This window comes from Tachyglossus aculeatus, chromosome X2 (genome assembly GCF_015852505.1).
Source record: "Tachyglossus aculeatus isolate mTacAcu1 chromosome X2, mTacAcu1.pri, whole genome shotgun sequence".
Lineage (NCBI taxonomy): Eukaryota > Metazoa > Chordata > Mammalia > Monotremata > Tachyglossidae > Tachyglossus > Tachyglossus aculeatus.
The window spans coordinates 27,150,237-27,172,095 of NC_052100.1; the positions used below are offsets into that span (position 1 = coordinate 27,150,237).

The following is a 21,859-nucleotide window of genomic DNA, read 5'->3' on the forward strand; positions in this document are numbered from 1 at the left end:
CTTTAGGCGGAAGGAGAGGTAAGGGTCGGAGGGGATGGGAGACCTGTCCCTCACCTTGTAACCCTGGATTTAGGCAGTTGCTAAAAGGTCCAAAAGGAAACTGATATTTCAACTTGAAACGGTCAGTTAATACAGCAGTGCAGGGTTAACTGGCAGTGAACTGCAATATACACTTCTTCATCTCATCCCAAAAAGGTCCATGCTCACAAACTGAGGAGAGGGAAATGTGAACTATACTTAGCACCTGCTATTCGATGACGATGACGCTTAAACTGCTTGTTTTAAGAAAACCTATTCAAAGAAATCAGAGCGCTTAGTACAGTGTTTTGCACACAGTAGGCGCTCAATAAATACGACTGAATGAGTGAACCTACTACCTGCACACTAAATCAATGCTGTTGGACAAGACAAAGCGGCCATGACTGAACTATGTGGGAAGAGAATGGGAATAAGAAACTGTATTTCTTGCACTGGGCAAAAAGAGACCCAAAGAAACAAATACATTTTAAGTGAAAGTGTCAGGCTTCAAGACAAATGTTCCTGAGTTGAGTTCAAAATTCTAAAAAAGAAATGTCAGTAGACCAGTGCTAGCGATGCTGGTTAGTTCCCTCAGAAATGTATGCCAAAAACTGTTCTTGTCACTAGACAACTGTGTGTGTGTGTGTGTGTCAGAGAGAAACGCACAAGAAATGCTAAATGACAGCTGAATTTCAAAATGAAAGTGGGTCAACGTAGATGAAAATACTGACCCAAAAATGCCCATCATGAATGCTGCAATGTCCCAGTAAAAACTACGGAACATTTACATTTCTGAAGTTCTATTTCTCAAAGGAGAGTCCACTGCCTCCGCGAGAACCTCTCTGACATGAGAAAATCAGATTTAGAAAAATCTGACAGGGCAGTGCCTTATGGTAGGCACTGTGAGAATTGCTGCAATTAACACAATGCAGACGAGGATGTTCTAGAAATAACTTGTGAATTGGCTTAGAGAGGACCCGCAAAGCATCCTTTTTCATCAACAAATTTTCAAAATCCATTCTAGTTGTTGAAAATGAGGGGGAAAGTCCACCCAAATAAAAAGTTAGCACTCAACTCTTTTCAGAGGCAAGAAGTCCTTAAATTAGAATGTGTTATTAGTGTAAGACTGATTATATAAATACTTAACTATATACACAAAGGCGGGTTTTTAGTCAAAACTCTTTAGCCTCATTAAGATACTGCCACAGAGCACGGGCCTTACCCTAATGCCAGCCAAAAAAAACTTACCACGCATCATGGCAAAACCCTGGAAACAAAAATGCTCTTTCTTTTCTCAACTTTCACAATCAAAACTCCAAAGACCAAATCAAGAAACTGCAGTATATGATGATGGCATCTGTTAAACCCTTACTATGTGTCAAGCACTGTTTTAAGTACTGGGGTAGATGCAGTCTAATCAAGTCGGACACAGTCCCTGCCCAACAGGGGGGCACAGTCTTAATCCCCATTTGGCACAGTGCAGTGACTTGCCCAAGGTCACAAAGCACTTAAGTGGCAGAGCTGGGATTAGAACCCAAGTCCTTTAGACTCCCGGGCCCGTCCTCTATTCACTAGGCCACACTGCTTCTCTTGAATCAGGACAATCGAAAAGGGAAATAAACCAACTTTAAATCCACACATTAAATGTCTTCTACCGTAACTGTCATGGAAAATGGGAACTATTATTTCATCCTAAACTTGTATTTAAAAACAGAGTTCACCATGTAGACTGGCTCCACACTCCAATCACCTACAGCAGCGTGGCTCAGTGGAAAGAGCGCCGGCTTTGGAGTCAGAGGTCATGGGTTCAAATCCCAGCTCCGCCAATTGTCAGCTCTGTGACTTTGGGCAAGCACTTCTGTGGGCCTCAGTTACCTCATCTGTAAAATGGGGATTAAGACTATGAGCCCCCCGTGGGACAACCTGGTCACTTTGCAACCTCCTCAGCGCTTAGAACAGTGCTTTGCACATAGTAAGCGCTTAATAAATGCCATTATTATTATTATTACTACAGTAAATAGAATTGCATTTCCCACACGATCTGGGTTTGGTTTCGACACCTTTTTGGGTATTGACCCATAGTTTCCCGTAAATTCTATGGCACCCTGGGCAACGACATGGTAAAACAACTTTAGGGCTGCTAAAATAAACTGACCTAGTACAGACCCATCCTTCAAGAATGCTAAACATCGAAGTCTCAAAATGTTCTCCAACTCTTCAGGTTTAGAATATTTCTGTGACTTGTGCGGTTTTAATTCCCCCGCTCCACTTTCAACCCTACAGTATTTTGCACTTTTCAGTCACTTCTGATCCTATCACAGAAAAAAAAAAATAAAATAAAATAAAAAAAAATATATATATATATGGTTTTCATCCCATCTCTGTGAGGTACCAGCTATTACCACCCCTATTTTATTAACAAGGAAACAACATTAAATGGTTTAAACAAACCCCCGCAACGAGTCAATATCCGAGCTGCCCTTAGAAACGTATTCCTAAATCAAAGTATGGGTTTCCTACCATAAACCTTCATTCTCCCGCCCCTGATTCCGGGCATTTGATGAGGGCAGTTTCCAAGGCCATGGATGGCGATAATGGTTCTGGATTCTAGCGTGAACATTCAAGGCTGACAAACGCAGTATGTTGTAGTGAATCTAGCATGGCTTCCCCTTTAAATAACATGTTCTGTTTTCCTTTTACTATGAAGCTTTCCAGAAGCAAGCTGAGACTTAGCAAGTCTTGCTTGAAAAACTGCAAACAAATCTGCATTTTGGTTGAGAGAGAGACACAGAGGAGAGAGAGAGAGCGCGCAAGCACAAGAAAGAGGCAAATGGCAGGCTGAGAATGACAGCAGGACTGCACTGAAGAGTTCTTGCCTAATCTTTCCGTTACCCTCTGTATTAGTTTCAAATTGTTTACCACTCTCCCCACCAACGAATCCTGCAGCACCACAAACACTATGGCCCGAGAAACAGCGTGGGAGCCAAAAACACTTGAATTGTCTTTCCCCCGAAAGAGCTCAGACCTGGATTTCCAAAAGTCCTCAGTTTCAAAATCCAAAAGAAACAATAAATTAATGTTAAAACCTCTCTCGGGCTATCAAAACCAAATAACGGGAATGTATTCCTTGAGCCACTGAAGTCTGGCTCGTACGGGCAGGGGATGTGTCTCCCTATTGCTATACTGTACTCTCCCAAGCGTTTAGTACAGTGCTTCGCACTCGGCAGGCGCTCCATAAATACGATGGGATGAACTGTCGACACGAGGGGTGATGTTCATCTAACTCATTTGGAAGTGAAAACACCTCAAATCCACGCTGTTGGGAAAATCTTTTGATGATGCTATTTGAGTGTTTTTCACCAAAGCCGATGATGAATCCAGTGAACTGCAAAAGCAAACTCACGACGCTATCCAGAAACCAAGTGAAACCGGGGCGCTGGTTAGGGTGGGAGGTGGGAACGGGAGAGGGGAACGCGAAGTATCAGGCAGACAACTGCCAATAGCCTGAACTGTATATGCAGGGCTGGAGCTCATAGAAAGGAAATAACACCAATGTTGATCTCGGCAGAATGAACCAACTGTCCCCTTTCACCCACCCCTGGACCACATCTTGACTGGGTTAAGCCCTTCGACTGGTACTGTTCGAAGGGAAGGTGCGTCAAAATGTCGACACTTTTCGGCTCGCATCTTCATCATCATCATCAATCGTATTTATTGAGCGCTTACTGTGTGCAGAGCGCTGTACTAACTCGCAGTGTTGAACAACTCAGGACCCTCTCCTTCCACGAGAAACTTTCAAGTCTCTCCCCTCTTAATCGCAGCACCCGGCCTCTCCGATTAGGCTGGTGGCTCTCTTTTAGTTCCCTAATCACCTCTGGGCTGTACTGTGGCTTCACCATCACCTTTCCCTTAACAAAATTCCACTGCCTTTTCCGGGCTCAATCTCCCCAATTTGAGGAACCTCGAAAGACTTGAATTCATTAACCCGATTAATTTTCTACATTCTCAATGACAACCAAAGACAAGGCAGACCTGACTTGCTGTCAAAGGAGCTGAAATATGGCCACTGGTCCCCCGTCCCCTCTACCCCTCATTAAGAGTGTCAGCGATTGGAGATCGCTCTCCACCCTCCTTCAAATACCATAAACACTGCCTCATATTTCTTCCATTAAAAAAAAAAAAACACCTACCTTTCTTCCACTGGGTGCCAAGTTCAAACATCCAAAAAGTGGTTCTTGCCCGTCCCGGCTATCTCCCCTTTTCCCCCTGGTTTACCTTTTGGCCTCTTCTAAAAGGGAGGTCTCGAAGCATTTCCCCCCACCCCTCTCTTTCAAATCCCTTGATTTTCTCTCCGTGTCAGTGCTTATTCCAGGGGACATCCCTCTGGAGCCCACTGTCCCAGCCAGTCACCACTCCTACTGTGACGTCTTCCTCCTCCTCCCCACCTACCTGCCCTGCTTGCTGGCTCCCTTTGTTTTCCGGCCTCTGCTGTCGCTCCCACTCAACTGCCCTCTAAACCCCAAACTGCTCGCCACCCGCTCCCTTCAAAATCTTTCTGAACATCTACTTCGTCCATATGTTTCCCTGGGATCGGGGGGGGGGGGCGGGGTGGAAGAGATGTATTTCAATTGCCTTTCCCAACAAAAGATGCACACAAAAGGGTAAGGGAAAGAGAAAGGGCAGATCGGAAGAAACTGAGCCTCTGAGATTTGAACACCTTCTCAAATGGCTAGGAGAGTCGATTTTGACAAATTTATATTTGAAGTCTTGGGACAGAATCTAGGCTGTGATTTAACTAACTTGTGTATTTCCGAATACATTTTAGCTACAAAATAATGAGAATCCTTGAACTAGTTCTGATCTTTAATTCATCGCCGACGTAAGGCTGACCGAAGTGGTAAGTACAGGGCTTGGTTCTTTCATTTGTCCAGTTACTTTCTTGGGGGGGGGAATGCTAAAATTACAGAAAACCATTAAGAGATTTCTGTCCTTTGAATATGTTTCAAATCTAGGTTTAAGTACCACACATTTAAACCTAAATTGAATTGCTTCGAACATTTTCTTCTAGGATCAGTTTTTTAGGTGAACGTTTTCTCATTCACAATACTGGGCTATAATTCATTTTGTGACTTCTAAATATTCCTCATATCACACCTTAAGTTCTTTTATAGGAAAGGTGCTATAAAAATCTAACAACTAATACACAGGAGAGGACTGAGCTACATGCGGGTGACTATGAAACACACACACACACCAGTTAAAATTAAGGGGCTGACCAGGGGAATTTAGCCCAGAAAGGTCACAACTTCCAAACTAACAAATACTCCTCAGATCCAACAATGACCCTCCCCACCTTCAAAGCCTTATTGAGGGCACATCTTTTCCAAGAGGCCTTCCAAGGCTAAGCCCCCTCCTTTCCTCTTTTCCCACTCCCTTCTGCAGGGCCCTGACCTGCTCAATTTGTTCTTCCCGCCTCCGAGCCCCACAGCACTTATGGACTCATAGTAAGCGCTTAACAAACACCACAATAATAATATCCGTAATATTTATTTGTATTGGTGTCTGTCTCCCCCCTCTAGACTGTAAGCTTCTTGTGGGCAGGGAATGTGACTTTTTATTGTTGTGTTGCCCTCTCCCAAGCTCTGCACACATTAATCGCTCGAGAAATACAAATGAATGATGAATACTCCAAATAAGCAAGAACTGAGTCCATTTTACAAAATCGATTTCCAAACTTTCCCAAACTCTGTTCAAATGAATGGTTTGGTTATTGCCATCCTGCCAAAGGCCCTCCTAGACTGTAAGCTTGTCGACAGCAGTAAACTCTGCTGCTCTGTACTCTCCCCAATGCTTAGTAGAGTGTTCTGCACACAGTAAGCACTCGATAAATACCATTGGCTTGATTACCTTTTTTTTTTTAACCTGGTTTTACCTCTTTTATCAGAGTAATCTTCCTGCAAACAAAAATTCATGATAGAGCTCCTTAGGGGCAGAGTACCGGTGTCTACTCTATTCTATGGTTCTCTCACAAGTTCTCTCCCAGGTGCCTAGTGCACACAAACGACCCGGTCCCTGGTCTGGGGGTAGGAGGAAAACACATATGGTTTACTACTGGGATCACGACCAAAAATAACACAGAGAACACATGGCTAAACAGTAGCGAGGTCCTTTTCTTTCCACTGATGTGGAGTCGGCTTAAGGGAAACTTAAGGAATAGTGGGGTCAAATTCCCCATTAACCACCACCTACTCTAATCCTCCACTAAGGAAGCACCTAAAGACAAGGAAAGGATATTTCACCTCTGTGGCCTCTTTGCGGGGCTAAACTCCAAAACCTGGAACCTCGCGATCTCCCACTCTCTAGTAGTTGGCCTTCAAAAAGTGATTTAACCTCTCTGGATCTCCACTTCCCCTAAAATGAGAATACTCATTCAATCATATTTATCGAGCGCTTACTGTGTGCAGGGCACTGTACTAAGCGCTTGGGAAGTAGAAATCGGCAACATATAGAGACGGTCCCTACCCAACCACAGGCTCACAGTCTAGAAAGGGGAGATAGACAATAACACAAAACAAGTAGATGACAATTACCATCAGAATAAACAGAATTATAGCTTATATACACATCATTAATAAAATAGAGTAATAAATAGGTACAAATATACAAAAGTGCCGTGGGGAGGGGAAGGGGGTAGGGCGAGGGAGGAGGGGGAATACTGATTTGGGTGAGGGAGGTGGGGGCGTGGTGGTGCCCACACTGACCAGGAAAGCCTAAATCATTATGCCAACAATCATTTCCTCAGGCCTCCATCCCCAGCTTAACCCTACCATCCCTTCCCGCAGCCGGGGGAACCTCGGAACCCATCGGAGCCTCTCCGAACCTCTCAGTCAAACGGGAGGGAACAAGAGAGAAAGCCCCTCCACGATTCCTGTGGTTACATTTCTCTCTGGCCGGTCTCCTTAGAGGGACGGCGAGGTCCTTTGACACTGCCGTTCCACGGGACTTCCCTCTTCAGGAAATGAAGTTCTGCTCCTGGCCTCTCCTGCAGAGGAAACTCTCCTACACCATCATTCATCAATGGTATTTACTGAGCGCTTACTCTGTGCAAAGCACCGTACTAGGCGCTTGGAGTACAATAACAGACCCATCCCCTGCCCACAACAAGCTTATCGATCAGTGGTATTTATTGAGTGCTTACCGTGAGCAGGGCGCTGTACTAATTACAGTACCAAAGAGTCGGTAGACAGGAGCCATGCCCACAAGGGGCTTACAGTCTAGAGGAGGCTTAGTGGCGACCACATCCCCACTTGGCTGGGCCTCAGTCCCTTTCCCAAACAAAACGTTTAGGGAAACGTTTAGGAAGCTCTCAAATCCAGGGGAAGCTCCCCCCTCCTCCCTCATTCACTTTGAGTTTCGGGGAGCCCCGGCAGGCAACCTAGGGGAGCCTCTGTGCTCTGCCCAAAGGGTCTGGCGGGAAAGGTCTGCTGCTTTCCAAAGGCGACCGAATTTACCAGAAAGACTGCCGTTATGTTTCTGAGCGGCGTGGTCCCGACCGCCGCGATACCACGCACAACTGGCCGGGAGAAAAGGGGTGACCGCCTCAGCTGGCAGTCTGCTATTTCATCTCCTCTTCTTACAGCTCTCCGTTCAATGGAGGAAGGAGGTGAAAAATGGACCATGATAACCACTAGGAGCCTAACTACTCTATCTGGAAGGCTACTGAAAGTAAGAGAAATCCTGGATTACCATGCATCTTCCATGAGGAAAGGGTCGGTAAATAAATAAATTGTATTTATTGAGCGCTTATTGTGTGCAGAGAACTGTACTAAGCACTTGGGAGAGATCAATGTAACAAGAGTCCTGTGGCTCTATATGCTCAAGCAAAAATCAATCCAACACGGGTATTTATTGAGGGCTTACTTTGTGCACAGCCCTGTACTAAGCACAATACAACAGAGTTGGCAGGTGCCACCCTTGCCCACAAGGAGCTGACAAGTCTTCAGGGGGAGACTGGTATTAAAATAAATTACAGCTAGGGGAAAGAGTACACAAGTGCGGTGGGGCTGGGTGAGTACCAAAGTATTTAAGGGGTACCCAACCAAGTGCATGGCGACACAAAGGGGAGAGCCAAGAGGGGAAAATCAGGGCTAAATCAGGAAAGGCCTCTCGGAGATGCCATTTTAGGAGGGTTTGGAAGGTGGGAGTAGCGGATGGTCAAGAGTTCCAGGCCTGGCCGAGGGAAGTAAGGGGTCGGTGGTGGGACAGATGAAGACCCAAAAAGAGAGTACGTCTGGCACTTAGTCCAGTGCCTGGCACATCGTAAGTGCTTAAATGCCATTAAAAAACAAAAGAAGGTTGGCATTAGGAGGGAAGTGTGCAGGTTGGGTTATAGTAAGAAATCACCCACGCCCCCGCCTTACCTCCTTCCCCTCCCCACAGCACCTGTATATATGTATATATGTTTGTACGTATTTATTACTCTGTTTATTGATTTATTTTATGTGTACACATTTATTCTATTTATTTTATTGTGTTAATATGTTTTGTTTTGTTGTCTGTCTTCCCCTTCCAGATTGTGAGCCCGCTGTTGGGTAGGGACCGTCTCTATATGTTGCCAACTTGTACTTCCCTAGCACTTAGTACAGTGCTCCGCACACAGTAAGCGCTCAATAAATACGATTGATTGAATGAATGAGCAATCGCTGGAGTGGGGATTGGTTTTTTTTAAGAAAAATGGTCTGGGCAGCAGAGGTACGTATGGACCAGAGAAGAGAGACTGGAAGCAGCAGAGACGTCAATGAGGAGACTGCTGCGGGAAGCAGCGTGGCTCAGTGGAAACAGCCTGGGCTTTGGAGTCAGAGGTCAAGGGTTCAAATCCCGACTCTGCCAATTGTCAGCTGTGTGACTTTGGGCAAGTCACTTCACTTCTCTGTGCCTCAGTTCCCTCATCTGTAAAACATGGGGATTAAGACTGTGAGCCCCCTCATGGGACAACCTGATCACCCTGTAACCTCCCCAGCACATAGAACAGTGCTTTGCACATGGTAAGCGCTTAATGAATGCCACTACTATTATTATTGTTGTTATTATTACCACAAGTGCTTGGAGCTGTGTGGTAAGCACCAGAGTCCTAGAAAACGGCCTCAAGAAGTCTCCGGCTTTTAGGACCTACCCACTGGATGGAAGGATCAGGCTCCTTGGTCTTGGATCTCGGGATAATGGCAAGATGGACAACAGCCTCCAACCGCACTGTCCACCTCCCCCGAAACAAAACGACTTGGAAGCTCCAGGACTCCCCAACTAGAGTTGAGTTCGAAATTCCTGAAGAACATGCCACATCATGAAGCATCTTGCTATTCATGGTGACTCAGCAGCACCTGCCTCAGTCGACAAGCCCACGAGGGGCCATCAGGGTAGTTCATATGGTCATAGGGTGGTATAATAATATTAATAATGATGGCATTTATAAAGTGCTTACTATGTGCAAAGCACTGTTCTAAGCGCTGGGGAGGTTACAAGGTGATCAGGTTGTCCCACGGGAGGCTCACAGTCCTCATCCCCATTTGACAGATGCGGGAACTGAGGCCCGGAGAAGTTAAGCGACTTGCCCAAAGTCACACAGCTGACAATTGGTGGAGCCGGGATTTGAACCCATGACCTCTGACGCCAAAGCCCAGGCTGTTTCCCCTGAGTCATGCTGCTTCTCTGCAAAGATGCTACCAAGGATCAAAGAAGTAAGCCATTGGGATTTTCAGTATTCCAACACACACACACACACACACACACACACACACACACACACACACACACACACACGCATTTGTTAAGGTTGGATACAGTCCAAGTCCCACACAGGATTCACCGTCTTATTCACTTGGCTTTTAGCACTTAGTAGTACCTGACAGACACATAGTAAATGCTTACCAAGCACCATTAAAAAAATAATAATAATATCCCCATTTTACAGATGAGGTAACTGAGGCACGAATAATAATCATAATGGCATCTATTAAGCGCTTACTACGTGCAGAGCACTGTTCTAAGCGCTGAGGAGGTTGCAAGGTAATCAGGTTGTCCCACGGGGGGCTCACAGTCTTCCTCCCCATTTTACAGATGAGGTAACTGAGGCACAGAGAAGTGACTTGCCCAAAGTTGCCCAAAGCGACTTAGTCCCGAGGCAGAGCAGACAAGTAGCAGAGCCAGGATTAGAACCCAGGTCCTTCTGGCTCCCAGGCCCGGGCTCTATCCCCTCAGTCACGCTGCTTCTCATATGACAACCAATCAATGGTATTTATGGAGCGCTTACTATTCATTGAATCGTATTTATTGAGCGCTTACTGTGTGCAGAGCACTGTACTAAGCGCTTGGGATGCACAAGTGTGCAGAGCGCTTGGGAGAGTACAACAGAATCTCAGACAAGTTCCCTGCCCGTAACTTGCTTCGGCCTAAAGGACCTGTAGTGAAAGTCTTATAAGAAAGAAAAGACCCGCCCACAGGCCTTTGGGAACTTATTAAAGCAAGATTTTCCAGCGAATGCCTCCAGATACTGCAATCACTCCATTTATACAGAAGGGGAGGTGAATACTGATTTCATATTAAACACCCTCCTCCCCCATTAGCCCCAGTAAAGACAGCGACCATAACGCACGGCTTCCCTGGCCGTTTTGGAGGGCACTCTGTCGGGAAATGGGGGTCTTCCGACCCCAGGGGTCTGCCTGGGCAGAGCCTGATTCTGGCGTTGGAAGAAACCTGGGGGGCAAACACGCGCCAACACGGGGGTGGCATCGCCCGAGGTACACACGCTACCAAGGCGAGTTCTCCCTCATCATCATCATCATCAATCGTATTTATTGAGCGCTATGTGCAGAGCACTGTACTAAGCGCTTGGGAAGTACAGATTGGCAACATATAGAGACAGTCCCTACCCAACAGTGGGCTCACAGTCTAAAAGGGGGAGTAGATATGTAGAAGCAAAATAAATAGAGTAATAAATATGTACAGACATATATACATATATACAGGTGGACAAGTAATAATAATAATACTAATAATAATAATGGCATTTATTATGCGCTTACTATGTGCAAAGCACTGTTCTAAGCACTGGATATCACACGATCAGGTCGCCCCACGTGGGGCTCACAGTCAATCCCCATTTTCCAGATGAGGGAACAGAGGCTCAGAGAAGTGAAGTGACTTGCCCAAAGTCACACAGCAGACATGTGGAGGAGCCGGGATTCGAACCCATGACCTCTGACTCCAAAGCCCGGGCTCTTTCCACTGAGCCACGCTGTTCCTCAGCGACAAGCCTCTCTGCACCTCAGCTTCCTTTTATAATATAAGGTGAAAATATTTGTTCCTCCCCCTCTCTTAACTGTGAACCCTCCATGGGGCAGAGACTGTGCCCAGTATGATTATAAGAATAATAACGACGGTATTTGTTAAGCACTTACTATGTGCAAAGCACTGTGCAAAGTGCCGGCGGGGGTTACAAGGAGAAGCAGCGTGGCTCTGGGGCAGGGGTCCGTCCAGAACGCAGGCGCTGCATTTCAGGAAATTAACGTGCAAAAAATCTTCACCCGCTGAAGCCTTCACCCGCCAAAAGAGGTTCCAGTTTAATGTTTTATTGAGGCAAATGTCCGTCTCCCTCCTCTAGACTGTACGCTCCTCGTGGGCAGGGAACGTGTCCACCCACCCGGTTGAACGGTCGTCTCCCAAGCGCTTAGTACTGAGTTCTGCACACGGTAGGCGCTCAATAAATACCATTAATTGACTGACTGAGTCAAGGATGCCACAGCTGGTACTGGGAGAGTCTGGGCCTGGGCTAGGCTCAAACAAGGCCCATCCCAGGTGGGCCAGGGGGTTTCAAACCACATTTCGAATTCGAAAGAACTTCCAGAATGATCCGCAAACTGAATGAAAAAGTCCGTAACACGGTAGCTCCTACTTTTTCCGTAAGCGGTTCAAAGGTTCTATTTTACCCTCAAAACTCTCTTGCATCACAAACGCGACGGGCCACACCCTAAATTATGCCCATTTGGTGGATGGGAGAGGGAAAAGCGAAGGTTAAGTGATTTTAAGTGATTTACCCAAGGTCAAGGGGTGATCCACCCCTCCCAACTCTGAGTCCACCGCCTTTCTAAAGTCATAAGCCACGCTGTTTTACCGGGTCGGGCGGTCCAGAGCACGATTCCGTCTCAGAGGCAACTGGAGGCTCTGGACAAATCCCCCAGGCTGGTCGCCCTCTTTGTTATCGATTTGAAACGAAAATCTGCCAATTTTACCGAGGGGGCGGAGGGGAGGGGAAAAGAAAAAAAAAAAACCTCGCAAAATCTGGATAGCAGAAGCAATGCGATTATTAAAGAGATGCAAATTCTCAGAACATCAAATGAGACGTTCGCCTTTCGGATTCGGCGGCTCTTGAAAAAAAAAATCTTGCCGTGGCCACAACATTTTGGTGGCCGCGGCCTGAAACGTTCCCGGCGTTTTAATTAGAAATGGAGAAACGGCAAAGCTATGTCTCGGCGTCTCTCGGCTTCTGTTCTTTCCCCGCATGGGTGACACGGAAATCCTCCGGTGGCCACGAGGAGCCGGTGAGTTGCTTCCTGAAAGGTTTTCTCCTTTTCCCGAACGTCAAGGGTTGAGGGATGGGGGAGGAGGCTGCTGCCTTCGATGCCTTCTGTTCGGTATTTCCAACATCCATTTCTTTCGTAAAAGCTGTCGCCCGCACGGCCCGTGATTTGAAGATCACGGCCGGTTCTTCCGCAGCCTGTCTTTTCGCTACGCGGTTGGGCCAGAGCACCATCAGAGATTTGGGGATGACACTGCACAGGCCCCAACTCTGTGTCCTCGACGGGATGCGGCGTCGGAAGAAAAAATGGCCTCGCGCAGCTGGGCGGCACCGGTCAAGGTGCGAATGTAACCGTGCAAGTTTCTGCGCCGTGAGGTTCTCGAAGAACACCACCTCCCTCGCTACAAAATGACCGGCTCCTCCACTGGATACGAAAAAAGCCCGCAACCCTGGTTCTCTTCACGGTACCAGGCCAATCTTTCGCTCCGTAAAAAGGACCACTACCGTCTATCGATCCCCCCAAAACGAGTTAAAGGAGTCAAGCCACTTCTTAAAGTCACAAGGACCAAACGCGCATCTTCTAGACCGTGAGCCCGTTGTCGGATAGGGACCGGCTCTGTATGTTGCCGACTTGAACTTCCCAAGCGCTTAGTACAGTGCCCTGCCCACGGTGGGCGCTCACTACAAACGACTGAACGCACGATTTACGCGACCCAAAAGCCGGACGTGAGTTCGACCCCACCCGTGTCGCCTTCCTCTGAAAACGAGGCACTCTTTGATAGACATCTCATCTACAGCCCAGAGAAGCAGCGTGGCTTAGTGGAAAGAGCCCGGGGTTTGGAGTCAGAGGGCACGGGTTCAAATCCCAGCTCCGCCAATTGTCAGCTGGGTGACTTTGGGCAAGTCGCTTCACTTCTCTGGGCCTCAGTTCCCTCATCTGTCAAATGGGGATTAAGACTGTGAGCCCCCCGTGGGACAACCTGATCACCTTGTATCCTCCCCAGCGCTTAGAACAGTGCGTTGCACACAGTAAGCGCTTAATAAATGCCATTATTATTATTACTATTCACTTCTCTGGGCCTCAGTTCCCTCATCTGTAAAATGGGGATTAAGACTGTGAGCCCCCCGTGGGACCTGATCGCTCTGTAACCTCCCCAGTACTTAGAACGGTGCTTTGCACATAGTAAGCGCTTAATAAATGCCATCATCACTATTACTATTCACTTCTCTGGGCCTCAGCTACCTCATCTGTAAAATGGGGATTAAGACTGTGAGCCCCCCCCCGCCCCCCGTGGGACCTGATCGCTCTGTAACCTCCCCAGCGCTTAGAACGGTGCTTTGCACATCGTAAGCGCTTAATAAATGCCATCATTACCATTACTATTCACTTCTCTGGGCCTCAGTTACCTCATCTGTAAAATGGGGAACAGGACTGTGAGCCCCCCGTGGGACACCCTGATCGCTCTGTAACCTCCTCAGCGCCTAGAACGGTGCTTTGCACATAGTAAGCGTTTAATAAATGCCATCATCATTATTATTATTATTATTATTACAGCCAACCTACGACGACGCCAACGATGGGTAAAAACAGAGCGATGCCTCCGGAAAGTTTGACCCCACACCCAAGTTGATCAAATTCACCGCCCGGTCCCTGAAGTCAACAGCCTAAAGGCAGCCGCTCAGCCCCAAAATAAAGAAGACTGGTTTCCCTGGGGATTCAGGGTAGCACCCAACAGCTGTCCGTCTGCCTATTTTTCCTCACACCAGGATGCGCAATCACCAACATCAGGAAATGCGGGCGGTTCTTGGATTCCTGGGCCGCACGTGCTCACGAGATGCCAAAGCACGGAGGCTTCTTGAAACGTACCCTACAATATAATCACCTGCCCACAGGGAAACAAAACTGCCAAATCCTCCCTTCCCCTTTACCCCCTTCTAGACTCTAAGCCGCTTGGGGGCAGGGAACACGTCCGCCGACAGTTAGACCGCACTCTCCCCAAGCGCTTAGTACAGAGGCAGCGTGGCGTAGTAGGCCGGGCCTAGGGGTCAGAAGGTCGTGGGTTCCAATCCCGGTTCTGCCCCTTGTCTGCGGTGTGACGTCGAGCGAGTCACTTCACTCCCCTGGGCCTCAATTCCCTCATCTGTAAAATGGGGATTGAGGCTGGGAGCCCCACGTGGGACGGGGATTGCCTGGATCCACCCCGGTGCTTAGCACATGGTGACGGCGCTTGCTAAACGCTTACTATGCGCCAAGCACCGTTCTAAGCGCTGGGGCGGCCGCAAGGTGATCGGGCTGTCCCACGTGGGGGGGGGGGGCTCACCGTCTTCCTCCCCATTTTACAGATGAGGTCACTGAGGCGGGGCCGCGAAGCGACTTGGGGACCCGCGGCGGGGTCGGGATTAGAACCCACGGCCCCTCCCTCGCCAGCCCGGGCTCCCCCCACTGAGCCCGCGTGCTCTGCCCCGACTACGTGCTCCCTAAGCGGGACTGGGGGAACCGACGGGCGGGGCACTATACACGTGGCTGGCCGGCCGGCCGGCCGACCGACCGACCGACTGACTGCCTGCCCGCAGTCAGCGCTCACTAAGTGCGCTTGGGTGTAGGAGCCGGGGTGGGGGGGATGGGGGGATATGGGATGGGGTGGGGGTGGGGGGATGAGATGGGGTGGGGGGATGAGAGGAGATGGGGGGATGGGAGGAGAGGGGATGGGGGTGGGGACGATGATACGGGGTGGGGGGGATGATATGGGGTGGGAGGATGAGGGGATGGGATGAGAGGGGATGGGATGAGAGGGGATGGGGGATGAGAGGGGATGGGGGAATGGGGGAGTAAGAGGGGATGGGGGATGAGAGGAGGTGGGATGAGGGGGGGTGGGGGGATGAGGGGATGGGGTGGGGGGGATGAGGGGATGGGATAAGAGGGGATGGGGTGGGGGAACGAGAGGGGATGGGGTGGGGGAATGGGATGAGAAGGGACGGGGGGATGGGGTGAGAGGAGATGGGGTGGGGGGGATGAGGGAATGGGATAAGAGGAGATGGGGTGGAGGGGCCGAGAGGGAATGGGGTGGGGGGATGGGACGATATGGGATGGGGATGGGATGAGAAGGGACGGGGGGGTGGGGTGAGAGGGGACGGGGTGGGGGGCATGAAGGGATGGGATAAGAGGGGATGGGGATGAAGGGATGATGGGATAAGAGGGGATGGGGTGGGGGGATGGGAGAAGAGGGGACGGGGTGGGGGAAAGGGATGAGAGGGGATGGGGTGGAAGGGACGAGAGGGAGTGGGGGGGGTGGGATAAGAAGGGACGGGGGGGTGGGATGAGAGGCGATGGGATAAGAGGGGATGGGGTGGGGGGCCGAGAGGGGACGGGATGAGAGGGAGATAAGGGATGGGGTGGGATGGGCTGGAGGGCCGGGAGGGCGAGGCGGGCGGGGGGGGGGGTCCCCCCCCCGTGCGCCCCGGGTCTTACCTTGGGGTGCGCGGGCGGGCCGCGCGGGTAGGGCGGGGCGGGGCCCCGGGGGCAGCGCCGCCCGCGGATCTTCCCGCCCGCTCCGCTCCTCGCCCCGGCCCCGGCCCCGGCCCCGGAGGCCATGGCGGGCGGGCCCGGCCTCGCTGTGGGAAGCGGGGGGCCGGCGGGGGCGCGTGCGCGCGCACGCACGGCGGGGTGGCGAGGTGTGCGGGGGGGGGGGGGGGGGGGGAGGGGGGGCGCCGGTCCCGTCCCTGAGGAGGAGGAGGAGGAGGAACAGCAGCGCCGCCGCCGCCGCCGCCGCCTTGCCGGGGGGCCCCCTCCCCTCCCCCTCCCTCCCTTCTCCCTCCCTCTCCCTCCCTCCTCCTCCTCAGTCTCCTCCGCCGGGGCCGCTCCGAGCGCCGCCGCCGCCTGCCCCGCGCCCCGCGCTCCGCGTCACTGCCCGGCGCCGCCGCCGCCGCCGCCGCCGCCGCCCCTGCGTCATCGGCCCGCGACCAGCCCCGCCGGAAGCCCCCCCGCCCTCCCGCCCGCGCGGGGGCCGCCGGGACTTGTAGTCCGGGCCGCCCGCCCGCCCGCGCGGGGGCCGCCGGGACCTGTAGTCCGCCCCCCCCCTCTTTTCCTCACAATCACCACCCGTCAGTCAGTCAGTCCGTCAGTCAGTCCGTCAGTCAGTCCGTCAGTCAGTCAGTCCGTCCGTCAGTCAGTCCGTCAGTCAGTCCGTCAGTCAGTCAGTCCGTCAGTCAGTCCGTCAGTCAGTCAGTCAGTCCGTCAGTCAGTCAGTCCGTCAGTCAGTCAGTCCGTCAGTCAGTCAGTCAGTCCGTCAGTCACTCCGTCCGTCAGTCCGTCAGTCAGTCCGTCAGTCAGTCAGTCCGTCAGTCAGTCAGTCCGTCAGTCAGTCAGTCCGTCAGTCACTCCGTCCGTCAGTCCGTCAGTCAGTCCGTCAGTCAGTCAGTCCGTCAGTCACTCCGTCCGTCAGTCCGTCAGTCAGTCCGTCAGTCAGTCAGTCCGTCCGTCAGTCAGTCAGTCCGTCAGTCAGTCAGTCCGTCAGTCAGTCCGTCCATCGGATTGATTGAGCGCCGACTGTGTGCGGAGCACTGCACTAAGCGCTTCGAAAGGACAATTCGTTCATTCATTCAGTCCATCGTATTTATTGAGCGCTGACTGCGTGCAATGTTTGTGCATATTTATTACTCTATTTTATGTGTGCGTATCTATTCTATTTGTTTCCTTCTGTTTTATTTATTTTATTTTATCTGTTTATTTTATTCTTTTAGACTGTGAGCCCGCTACCTGTTTTCTTTTGTTCTCTGTCTCCCCTTTTAGACTGTGAGCCCACTGTTGGGTAGGGACCGTCTCTAGATGTTGCCAATTTGTCCTTCCCAAGCGCTCAGTGCAGTGCTCTGCACACAGTAAGCGCTCAATAAATACGATTGATGATGATGATTCTGTTAGTATGTTTGGTTTTGTTGTCTGTCTCCCCCTTTTAGACTGTGAGCCCCCTGTTGGGTAGGGACTGTCTCTATATGTTGCCAATTTGTCCTTCCCAAGCGCTTAGCACAGTGCTCTGCGCATAGTAAGCGCTCAATAAATACGATTGATGATGATGATTCTGTTAGTATGTTTGGTTTTGTTCCCTGTCTCCCCCTTTCACTGTCGGGTAGGGACTGTCTCTAGATGTTGCCAATTTGTACTTCCCAAGCGCTCAGTGCAGTGCTCTGCACATAGTGAGCACTCAATAAATACGATTGATGATGATGATTCTGTTAGTATGTTTGGTTTTGTTCCCCGTCTCCCCCTTTTAGACTGTGAGCCCACTGTTGGGTAGGGACTGTCTCTAGATGTTGCCAATTTGTACTTCCCAAGCGCTTAGTACAGTGCTCTGCACATAGTAAGCGCTCAATAAATACGATTGATGATGATGATTCTGTTAGTATGTTTGGTTTTGTTCCCTGTCTCCCCCTTTTAGACTGTGAGCCCACTGTTGGGTAGGGACCGTCTCTAGATGTTGCCAATTTGTACTTCCCAAGCGCTCAGTACAGTGCTCTGCACATAGTGAGCGCTCAATAAATACGATTGATGATGATGATTCTGTTAGTATGTTTGGTTTTGTTCCCTGTCTCCCCCTGTTAGACTGTGAGCCCACTGTTGGGTAGGGACCGTCTCTAGATGTTGCCAATTTGTCCTTCCCAAGCGCTTAGTACAGTGCTCTGCATACAGTAAGCGCTCAATAAATACGATTGGTGATGATGATGATGATTGAACGCTGACTGGGTGCGGAGCACTGGACTAAGCGCTTGGAAAGGACAATTCATTCACTCATTCATTCATGACTGGGTGCGGAGCACTGGACTAAGCGCTTGGAAACGACAATTCATTTATTCATTCATTCCATCATATTGAGCGCTGACTGTGCGCGGAGCACTGGACTAAGCGCTTGGAAACGACAATTCATTTATTCATTCATTCATTCATTCCATCATATTGAGCGCTGACTGTGCGCGGAGCACTGGACTAAGCGCTTGGAAAGGACAATTCATTTATTCATTCATTCCATCATATTGAGCACTGACTGTGTGCAGAGCACTGGACTAAGCACTTGGAAAGGACAATTCACTCGTTCATTCATTCAATCGTATTTATTGAGCACTTACTGTGTGCAGAGCACTAGACTAAGCACTTATTGAGCGCTGACTGCGTGCAGAGCACTGGACTAAGCGCTTGGAAAGGACAATTCATTCATTCCATCGTATTTATTGAGCGCTGACTGTGTGCAGAGCACTTAAGGGCTTGGAAAGGACAATTCATTCATTCATTCCACCATACTTATTGAGCACTGACTGTGCAGAGCACTGCACTAAGCGCTTCGAAAGGACAATTCGTTCATTCCATCGTATTTATTGAGCGCTGACTGTGTGCGAAGCACTGGACTGAGTGCTTGGAAAGGACAATTCATTCATTCATTCCATCGTATTTATTGAGAGCTGACAGTGTGCAGAGCACTGCAGTAAGTGCTTGGGAAGGACAATTCATTCATTCATTCAATCATATTTATTGAGCACTTACTGTGTGCAGAGCACTAGACTAAGCGCTTATTGAGCGCTGACTGTGTGCAGAGCACTGGACTAAGCGCTTGGAAAGGACAATTCATTCATTCCATCGTACTTATTGAGTGCTGACTGTGTGCAGAGCACTGGACTAAGCGCTTGGAAAGGACAATTCATTTATTCATTCCATCGTATTTATTGAGCGCTGACTGTGTGCAGAGCACTGGACTTAAGCGCTTGGAAAGGACAATTCATCCATTCATTCATTCCATCGTATTTATTGAGCACTGTGTGCAGAGCACTGGACAAAGCGCTTGGAAAGGACAATTCATTCATTCCATCGTATTTATTGAGTGCTGACTGTGTGCAGAGCACTGGACAAAGCGCTTGGAAAGGATAATTCATTCATTCCATCGTATTTATTGAGTGCTGACTGTGTGCAGAGTACTGCACTAAGCGCTTGGAAAGGACAATTCATTCATTCCATCGTATTTATTGAGCGCTGACTGTGTGCAGAGCACTGCACCAAGCTCTTGGAAAGGACAATTCATTCATTCATTCCATCGTATTTATTGAGCGCTGACTGTGTGCAGAGCACTGCACCAAGCTCTTGGAAAGGACAATTCATTCATTCATTCATTCAATCGTATTTATTGAGCGCTTTACTGCCCTGCCCACAAAGGGCTCACAGTCTAGAAGCGGAAGACAGACATCAAGACAAGTAAACGGGCATCAATATAAATAAATGGAATTCTAGATACATTCATTCATCCATTCACATTAATTGAGCGCTTACTGTGGGCCCAGCGCTGTGCTAAGCGCTTGGGAGAGTACCATTCAGCGACTAAGGCAATCCCTGCCCACAACGGGCTCACAGTCTAGAAGGGGGGAGGCAGGCATCCGAACAAGGAAACAGGCATCAATGGCATCAATAGAAATAAATAGAATTATAGATGTAAACACATTAATAAAAATAAATAGAATTATAAACATGTGCAAAGCACTGTTCTAAGCGCTGGGGTAGATGCAAGGTAATCAGGTTGTCCCACGAGGGGCTCACAGTCTTCATCCCCATTTTCCAGATGAGGGAACTGAGGCTCAGAGAAGTGAAGTGACATGCCCAAAGTCACACGGCTGACAAGTGGCGGAGCCGGGATTTGAACCCACGACCTCTGACTCCAAAGCCCGGGCTCTTTCCACCGAGCCAGGCTGCTTCCCAAGAAAAGTGCTTGACACATAGTAAATGCTTAACATAGTTGGCACATGGTAAGCGTTTAACAAGCACCCTAATTATTACCATTCTAAGTAATAAGAATAATGATGGCATTTGTTGAGCGCTTACGATGTGCAAAGCACTGTTCTAAGCGCTGAATAACAGAAGAGAGGACAGGGATTTACTCTCCATTGAACAGTTGAGGAAACTGTGGCACAAAGAACCGAGGTTTGCCCAAGATCACACAACAAGCAACTGGCAGAGGCCCGGGGCAGCCAAGGGTGGCCGCCAAGTTGGCGTGACACAGATGTTGTGAATTTGTCGGTTTTATCCCTGAAAAAGAAAAAACTGGCTCCGGGTTTGCAAGCGATGGGGATTTGGATTGATTCAGGAGGGAGAAGCATATTTTGCAGGCTCTCTGGGAATATAAGATGGCCTACTGATCCTCGTTTATCCTGGAGCGGTACGGTTGAGCCAGCCGGAAAATATGATAATAACAATAATTGCATTTGTTAGGCACAGTATTATTATTATTACTATTAGAGCCCACTGTTGGGTAGGGACTGTCTCTATATGTTGCCAATTTGTACTTCCCAAGCGCTTAGTACAGTGCTCTGCACATAGTAAGCCCTCGATAAATACGATTGATGATGATGATGATGATGATGATGATTAGAGGAGCAGCATGGCATAGTGGCAAGAACCCGGGCTTGGGAGTCCGAGGTTGTGGATTCGAATCCCGGCTCCGCCACTTGTCAGCTGTGTGACTTTGGGCAAGTCACTTCACTTAAGCGCTTAGTACAGTGCTCTGCACATAGTAAGCGCTCTATAAATACGATTGATTGATTCTCTGTGCCTCAGTTACCTCATCTGCAAAATGGGGATTAAGACTGTGAGCTCCAGGGGGGGACAATCTGATCACCTTGTAACCCCCCAGTGCTCTGCACATAGTAAGAGCTTAACAAATGGCAACATTATTATTATTATTCTCTGGGCCTCAGTTATCTCGTGTAAAATAATAATGATAATGATGGCATTTATTAAGCGCTTACTATGTGCAAAGCACGGTTCTAAGCGCCGGGGAGGTTACAAAGTGATCAGGTTGTCCCACGGGGGGCTCACAGTCTTAATCCCCATTTGACAGATGAGGGAACCGAGGCCCAGAGAAGTGAAGTGACTTGCCCAAAGTCACCCAGCTGACAATTGGCGGAGCCGGGGTTTGAACCCACGACCTCTGACTCCAAAGCCCGGGCTCTTTCCAGAGAGCCACGCTGCTTTTCAAATACAAGCACAAAACCAGGAGGGGCACGTTCCCTGCCCCCAAGGGGCTTACTGTCTTCCAACAGTTCGTCACACAGCTTGATGAGCGGACAGACCCCGCTCTTCTGGGAATCAGCTAAAACCATTTGTTTGTTTAGTTTGTTTAGTATGTTTGGTTTTGTTCTCTGTCTCCCCCTTTTAGACTGTGAGCCCACTGTTGGGTAGGGACCGTCTCTATATGTTGCCAACTTGTACTTCCCAAGCGCTTAGTACAGTGCTCTGCACAC

At 49.4% G+C, this 21,859-nt stretch overlaps 1 protein-coding gene across 1 annotated transcript in view; it reads right to left on the reverse strand.

Moving 5' to 3' along the window:
• NUP153 (nucleoporin 153) overlaps window positions 1-16,181 on the reverse strand; it is a 56,625-nt gene extending 40,444 nt beyond the window's left edge. The window contains 1 exon segment of the mRNA XM_038770728.1: window positions 16,059-16,181. Coding sequence (XP_038626656.1) covers window positions 16,059-16,181 — 123 coding nt within the window.
• Between the last annotated feature and the right edge of the window lie 5,678 nt (window positions 16,182-21,859).